Raw genomic sequence first — 8402 nt, forward strand, 5'->3', positions numbered from 1 at the left:
GCCTCCCTCAGCTTGCTGCTGAAAGATTTTTTTTGAAAACCCCTCCAAAAGCAGGGTTGCCATGACAACCACCATTAGGTGTGTGATACAGTAGCAGTGTAGCTATTTGTGTCCTATGATTGAAAGCTCGATTCCTCCCTCATGTAGCGCAAAGTGGATAAATTTCTTCTTTCGATTCGTGTCCATCTACTGTATCTATGCAAACACACACACGTACACACGCGCGCGCGCGCACACACGGACACACACACACATTTTTTTCTTGCATAATTAGCCTTAACTACACGCACACGTACGCACACACACATCCACACACATTTTTTTTTCTCGCATAATTAGCCTTAACAATATGTGCGTCACAGTCTCCGCTACAACGATAGATGTGTTACTTATTTGTAATTATGAAAGAAAAACATAGTCTTCAAGCCAATTGTGCGCATTACATGTACGGTATGTTACATTCCTATTCCTGTAACTATCAAATTAAGTTTCACAGTTTTACCATTACTTTATCCCTGCTTTATATACCTGTTATCATACACAATTTACAACATTCAGCCACCATCATTTCAACTGGCTTCCTTGCAGTGGAAGGACAATATTAGCATGGTGGCAGGAATGCGTCATTAGGATTGTGCTCATTTTCTGTGTTTGAAGTTATACAGAGAGCAAATGTTATAACTGTCTGAATTATACAGTACAAGAGTATTGAATGCATTTTTATTGGGGAAAAAAATTAAACAACAAAATTGTTATATTGCCTGGCTACGTGTGATGCCCCACTGTTTGTGCACAAATGCCAGCAGCTTAAAGGTTTCGGAAATGAGACTATTGATGCTATTTGTAAGCCCATCTATGCCACTATGTGTTAGCATTAGTATTAAGCTTGGCAATAAACTGTTTCGGGGCTCTTTTGGAAGAATTGTTCCCTCATTCAGTCTGTTGAATTGCTGCTTCTTGAAAAGTGAGTTTGTGGTACTGTATGTCTGAAATGTGAGTTCGTAAGTCAAAGAAAAAAATGTCTATTGAACAAAAGCCGTGTATCCTGAATAACTCCAAGTTAACTCACTTGTATCTCAAGGAACCACTATCCTGTATATACAGTACTATTTTCATCACAAATTCTTTACTGGCAACAGAAAAGTCTTTTCATGTTTTTTTGTTCTCTATCTATTCCGTTTTTGCTTTTTTGTGGTATAGATTTGAAAGGCTGAAAGGATGCGCTTCTATGTACTTTAAATGCTTGAGAAAAGAAAACACAAAAATAACATATTAAAAAGCTTCTGCCTTATCTTGTTCCCGCATAAAATGCAAATTTTGAAACCTAAGATTTAAAGTGTGATAACCAAGGTAGCTATCAACCATGAGATCTAGTGCAGACGAAATATATGCAGATCGTGTCAACAATCCAACACTTGCCAGAGTAACCCCTCAGTGGTAAGTAGAAAATCAAACATATTTCCTGGGTGCCTCCCGTCCACATTCATGCTCCCTGCTGCTTTCTTGTAACATTCGATGCTGTCCAATTTTGCAGCACGCTGCATTTCCAGGATGCAATTGAATACAAGTACCACAGCGTGACAGCAGAGCTCGGCGCACCGAAGGTCTCAGCAACCCGGAGGGCTCCATCAGACCATTAATAACCAAAGTCCTCTCAGTTCTGCCTCTCACTAAGGCATTCCGCTCCTCAGGATGCTCTGCTCCTTCTGCTACTCTCCTCTGTGGATTCACACCAAGTTGAAGCATCGAATCCAAAACGTAAGTGCTTATTTTTTTTCCCCACATAAAATAAGAAATTATCTTTCTTGTAAATTATCTCCATATACTGTATTTTTTTAATTCAAGCAGTATTCATGAAATAAAATGCACATTTACATTTTTGCTTTCTAAGAATATGCATCCACTTTCTGCTTAGATAAATTAATTGACAAGTTGCACATATTGTGATGAAAAGATATGACTGCAATATGTGGTGGGGTAATTCTCGGTACGGTCACGCACATACACGCAATACAGCCCAGCTGTGCATAATGAGGTTGGGATCATTATCTTAGGTTAAGCATTTGGTCGGCTGCTGTTATTCCACATCTCCATGCAGAAAGGGGAGGAGGGATTTACAGTATGTGAACAGCAGAGTTGGACATGTGTGTGCACATGAATTCACAAATAAGCCATGCAGTGAAACAGGGGGGCGATATGTGATGATTGGAGCACAATTTACATTACATGACAAAATACCAAGAACTGAGAGATTTATTTTACAGCCGCTACATATTGTAGAGGAATCTATCTTGTCATTTATTTATTTATTTATGTCTTTATTTCATAACTTGTCGCCGGTGTCGCCAATCTTTTTGGGATCGTGAACTACTTCTTGGGTCCTGATTAAGCCAAATGGGTACCAGCTACTTACACACTTTTGAAAGAACAAATTTGCTAGAATTATTTGGAGGTAAATCAGCTTATGGTCGCGGCAGCCACTTGTCTGAATGAAAGCTATGATTTGGTCGTGTGACACGATGCTGACCTTTGAACTTTTTCTTTTTTTTTGATTGTCATTTTTAAATTGAAGCAAATAGGATAGACGAAAGAAAAGCAAAAAATATGGTTTTTTTTTAAACAGCTAATGGTACGTGGTGGTATTTTTTTAATTGTATTTTTATTATATAGCGATACCAAAAAATATTGACCGTCTCACTGGTGAACTATTTTTAGAACAGGTCCACGGGTTACTTATGGTCTTTGGGGGCTACCTATATTGCTGACCCCAAGCCTACTGCATTACTGTAATCACAAATATACATTAAGATTGGAAAAGTGCAGTCATTAACCCTTTCAGGGAAAGCAGTTACCAAAGTGGACAGCTCGTGTTATCGAGTTACAGAGTGCATGAAATGGTTAAAAAGTAAATCAATTCACTTCAATCAATTTCTACCTGCCAGTCTATGGGTTGTCCTATTTTATTGTCAGATTCCTTTTTTTTAAATACCTTTACTAAACGATGGTCTTATTTCATTTTAATTGCATTTTTATGGTCTTCTGAGATGAGCTGACATGTCATATGTATTTCGTTTATGTAATTTCAGCGATTTATGTGTTTTATGTTATTATTTGATTAATTTTTCCCCTCCTGGATTCTGTCTTACTCTGAACTGTGTAAAATTTAATTATGGTAATATTCTGTTTTATCGTGAGCTAACCTATAAACATTTTTTCTTCATATTCCTCTCAACTAAGAGTTGCAGTCCTCCAAAACTAACCTGTCATAATATTGAATGTCTGATATTACGTCCGATGGTGTGAAGTAATCAGAGACATCGTTGGACCCACACTGGTGCCAGTGCCAATTAAAATGTAAATCGATTAAAAATGCAAGCCGACCAACACATGGGTTCTACAAGCCTTGCAATAAAGTGTTTGTGTGTGGGGTGTGCGGATGGGTGTGGTGGTAATTTCTCCTCATCTGAAATTCATCATCATTTATCTTTACTTAATTTTCTGTCATTGTGGGCTGATTTCTCGATGATTAATGACTGTGCTTTCAATGAGAAAGGAAGAATATGGTGGACACTGTGGTGCCAGGTCACATTGCACTCAAACATTACAGTACAGGGTCAGCTGTGTTCCTGAGAGTATCACACCGAGTCTTTTTTTTCTGGGATGTATCCCGTCTGCTTTATAATGGCTGTGGTATTTTTTTTTTTGTAGCGCAGCCCCATCAATGTTCTGCCACCTTGCCTGCAGCTCATTCAACACACTGACACTGTGTGTTAGTAATGATGCACTGTGAAGTGACTGATAACAACTAGTATGTGCCTTTGACGCAAAATGACAGGCTCATTCTATGTGCCAAGCACGATTTCCATGGCTAAGGTTTCGGGGGAGACGTAAACAATCCATTTTTAGGATTCTCACAATGTCATGGCCTTTTGTTTTGACACACGCTATATTGTGCGACTTGGAAAGCAGAAGTCTGCTGTCGTTGCGTACTACACGGTCCGTTGTCTGTCATCATGCTTTTTGCGTTTCGGCTGATTGAGGGATTACACGTCACATCCTATCCAGATGGATTAGCAAGTGTATCGTACATGATGACAAATGTATACTTGTGTGAAATCTTCTTTTAGAGCAAGGGTGCGAAAACTTTGCCCCATCACTGGCCATCATGTCCTCAGTTGGAAATGTAGTGTTGGATTTTATTTTGTTCATCTAATGCATTGAGTTTGAAAGTGCGAGTAATCATCAATATCAAACGATATTTTGTTTCTTTTTTTCTGGTCCTGTTCCATTTTACTATGAACTGAATTGTTGGACACATAATGCTCCTGCATAATTTAAGAGAAACAATTGTATTTTTGCCTTATTTTTGCAAATATTTATTATTATTATGATTGTTATTATTGTAAAAGGTTTTCCAGAACCAAAATAGTTTTTTTTCCTCAAAATATTGAATGTATTAAATGCCCACCCTTTCCATGCAGTTGCATCTTGTAATATTTATTGCACAAATAAATTGTTTTAAAATTGGATCAGCCTTATTATAATTTTTTCACTGACAAAATGCAAAAGCATGGATAGCATTTCATGGGTTCCCATGTAACTTGAGCTGATCTTTTGACCTCTGAATGAAGTTATTGTGTTCTTCCCCATCCATCACAGATGCCGATAACCTGCTAAGTATTAAGATGGATGTCTTCATCCTTGTGGTCGGTGGCCCTTAAGTGCCGGCGAGATGTCCTTCAGTGGTGACGCGAGCCAGCATCCCCCTTCCGCGCCGTCCCTCAACCAAACGTCCCAGTCACGAGCCCCGCCGTGGGAGAAGCCTCGCGAGAACGAAACTCTGTTCCCAGACCTATTAGGTCTGGGCCACGACGACCAATGTCACACGTCTCCGGTCCTCACGGCGTTTCTGGTGGCATGGTACAGTGTCACAATGGTGCTGGGCCTTGTGGGCAATATCGGCCTTATCTGCATAATTACTCGGCGCCGGGAGAAAGCCAACGTCACCAGCATTTTCATCTGTAACCTGTCATTCTCTGACATTCTGGTGTGTGTCTTCTGCCTCCCTTTCACACTCATATACACGCTCATGGACCACTGGGTGTTTGGGTCACTGCTGTGCCGCCTGGTGCCCTTCATTCAATGCATGTCTGTTACCGTCTCCATCCTTTCCCTGGTTTTCATCGCCCTGGAGAGACACCAACTCATCATCAACCCGGCTGGCTGGAAGCCCAGCATTCCGCAAGCCTACACGGCAGTCGTTGTCATCTGGATTCTGGCCTGTTTCACCTCCTCGCCTTTCCTGGCCTTTCAGCTGCTCACGAACGAGCCCTACGCCAACGCGATCCTTCCCCAGTCTACTTTCTTTCACGATATGTCACCTCCGCATCACGTCTCGGCTGCTAACTCATCCGTGCTTTCGAATTCCCTCCATTTTCACAACCTTTACGCATCCTTGCACATGGAGGCTTGTCTGGAGCGCTGGCCCTCCCAGCATCACCGGCTGACTTACACCACGTGGCTGCTGCTTTTCCAGTACTGCGGCCCTCTCATTCTCGTTCTGCTGTGTTACGTCCGAGTGTTTGTGCGCCTGCGTCACCGCAAAGACATGCTGAACCGCGCCAGAATGCCCGATAGCCAACGTATGACCCACAGCCGTCGCATCAACATCATGCTGGTGGCCCTGATCACGGCCTTTGCCCTGTGCTGGCTGCCGCTCACCATCTTCAACGCCGTGTCCGACTGGAACCAGGAGGCGCTGCCTGTGTGCCACCACAACCTGCTCTTCTCACTCTGCCACCTCCTGGCCATGTCGTCCACCTGCATCAACCCCATCATCTACGGCTTCCTCAACTCCAACTTTAGGCAGGAGGTGAAGGAGGTGATGCAGCACTGCTGCTGCCGCCCCCTGGAGGAAGAGTGTGAGCGCTTCCCCATGTCCACCGTGCACATGGAGGTGTCTCGCACCTCGGTGCCAATCGCCTGCAGGAGTAACTCTGTTTAATAGGCGAGATGGACACAAATCTCTTTTAATAACTTTTAATGGAGCTTCTTTCGTAATCTTCATAACGACAGATTTCAAAAATGATAATCATGTATTCTGCATTTTTTATTTACACTGTTCAACAAAATGCACGTGAATTATACTTTATTATTAAAATGAACTATTCTACTGAGTTATCATATTTAGTTATTTATTCATTTTACATAATTTAAATGAAATGTCCAAACTGTGAAATGTAATGATTAAATGTAGTCCCTGAGCAAAAGAAAAAAAGCCCACCCCTGCCTTAATACAGGAAAGCTCGTTACTATGACTGAATACTGCATTGCAAAGGCCTTGATTGTGAGCAGTTTCAAATGAAATCAGCCTTTCATGCTGTGCTCAACGGTGTCATTACAATATAAACTACAAAGTCATTACGAATGTTCACACACACACGTACAATTGAGCCAAATTTGAGAATTCACCCTCTATCTCTAGCAAATATGCTGTATTGCTTAAAAGGGATTTCCCCCCTCCCAAGCTGCTCAGAAAATGCAGTAAAAGCCAAACTTTTCCTATGTTGCTGTTCTGTGTAAATTGAGACAACATAGAATGGCAGGGATGAATTCAACCTGGCATTTTACTACCTAAAACAAGGTAATTGCCTTTCTAAAATTGAGCCATTTTTTCTGAATTTTCCCATGCAATCAAAATCAGTAATTCAGATTCTTGGCTATCTCTGAAATATTATTGCGAGTGATTATCCTGTGATGTGGGATGTGTTGACATTTTTCTCCCTCTCTGATCTCCTCGAAAAACAGACCGCCTGACAAACATCAATATTAAACCTGTTCAACAAATAGGATCATAAATCATACACCGATTTTGGCCCAGCCATGGACTCAGTCATTGTGATGGAACAATAGCCAATTTGGACGTGACCTGACACAAATAGCAACTTGTGTTGATGACCGTGTTTATAAAATGTCTCCTAAATCCTTCAACACAATACAAATGACAAATAGTAGAGTTTGCAGTTTCCTGACAAGCTAACGGTTACCCTAGCTTCTTCTGATTCTACTACTACTACTTTATAGTACTGTACGACTGCTTCTACGACTACTAATACTACTATTCCTACTACTACTGCTGCAAGTATTACTATTATTATTGTTCTCCTTCTTCTTATTATTATTATTTCCAGCATGACCTCCGTGAGGATAAATGGATTAGAAAATAGATGCATGGATTATGATGATGATGATGATGATGGGGTTAGTAGTAGTATTAGTGGCAGTAGTAGTAGTAGTAGTAGTATCATCACTTCTTCTTTGTATTTTCCAGCAGTTTTGTTGTCCTGTAGCGACATGCTGATTCTCACAGGTCAGTATCAGTACTACGCTGGACATTTAGAGGAGGATACCTTGGATTGTCAACAGTGCTATCGTTATGTATCTGGTGTGCTGTGTTGGTTATCTTAAGTGCATCACACACTATAGCAGAATGGCTCACCTGTTTCCTAGGTTTGGTCACAAAGACATTTGCAAGCCTTGTAGCTTTAATTTGTAAAATCATAAAAACTAAGAGTACAGTTTGGAGTCTCCCAAAGGGGTTCATATTAACCTGACATAAGCTGCACTGTGCACCTTATACAAGACTGTATGCGTTTTCGACTTAATAGTAGTCATTGTCAAAATGAATCGTTTCAAGTGTATATACAGCATGACATTGCTTTACAACATCAATATGAAAGGAAACCGAGATTCAGTCTTTGAATGCATGTCACCACATAAATTGTTTCATAAAGCAGGGGTGGGGAGCCTACAGCCTGCGCGTCATATATGAACATGTGATTTGGCTCTCCATAAATTTCACAAAGCAGTGGAGGAACTGTTCGACAAAGCAAAACACTAACTCATTAACTGAGTTAAAATTTTACATTACATTGTTCCTTTTAAGGACTTTCTAACAACACAGATGACCACTAATAGGAAAAAGGATCCCTACCCCTGTTTTCAAAGCTGCTTGTTTGTGCAGATGTTACTGCATGACGTCCTTCAAAGGCATATGCTCGACAATTAAATATCTGTCTGTCTGTACAAGGTTAACACAAGTGCATTAATGTGATTAAAAAGGAGAGAATGAAAAAAAGGATTTATTTAGTAGATATTTTCCTGTATGTTAAATTAATTTTGTATGCATCACATCTGTACTGTGAAATGCGTTTTAAAGGGAAAACGTGATGTGTAATGCTGTTTTGTGATAATGCGGAAATCCATGTGGACACTTACATTCAAAGGTCTCACTATAAATTAATAAATGTCAGAGTGTTTTAGAACTGACTTGCCCACCATTCCTTGTACATGAGCATCACACACACACAAATACACACACACACAATTCTTTTGTCTTTATT

The 8402-nt window shown here is 40.5% G+C and overlaps 1 protein-coding gene across 1 annotated transcript; it reads left to right on the plus strand.

Annotated features, from left to right (window-relative positions):
- The first annotated feature begins 1517 nt into the window (after window positions 1–1517).
- On the plus strand, window positions 1518–6275 carry npy4r (neuropeptide Y receptor Y4). The gene is made up of 2 exons (XM_052079486.1): window positions 1518–1758; window positions 4660–6275. The coding sequence occupies exon 2, from the start codon at window positions 4733–4735 to the stop codon at window positions 6002–6004; it is 1272 nt and encodes a 423-aa protein (XP_051935446.1). The 5' UTR covers window positions 1518–1758; window positions 4660–4732; the 3' UTR covers window positions 6005–6275.
- The last annotated feature ends 2127 nt before the right edge of the window (window positions 6276–8402 follow it).

Source organism: Hippocampus zosterae, chromosome 11 (genome assembly GCF_025434085.1).
Source record: "Hippocampus zosterae strain Florida chromosome 11, ASM2543408v3, whole genome shotgun sequence".
Classification (NCBI taxonomy): domain Eukaryota; kingdom Metazoa; phylum Chordata; class Actinopteri; order Syngnathiformes; family Syngnathidae; genus Hippocampus; species Hippocampus zosterae.

What these genes read in the sequence shown, in the direction of transcription:
- npy4r (XM_052079486.1), top strand. Translation starts at nt 4,733, where the DNA reads ATGTCCTTCAGTGGTGACGCGAGCCAGCATCCCCCTTCCGCGCCGTCC.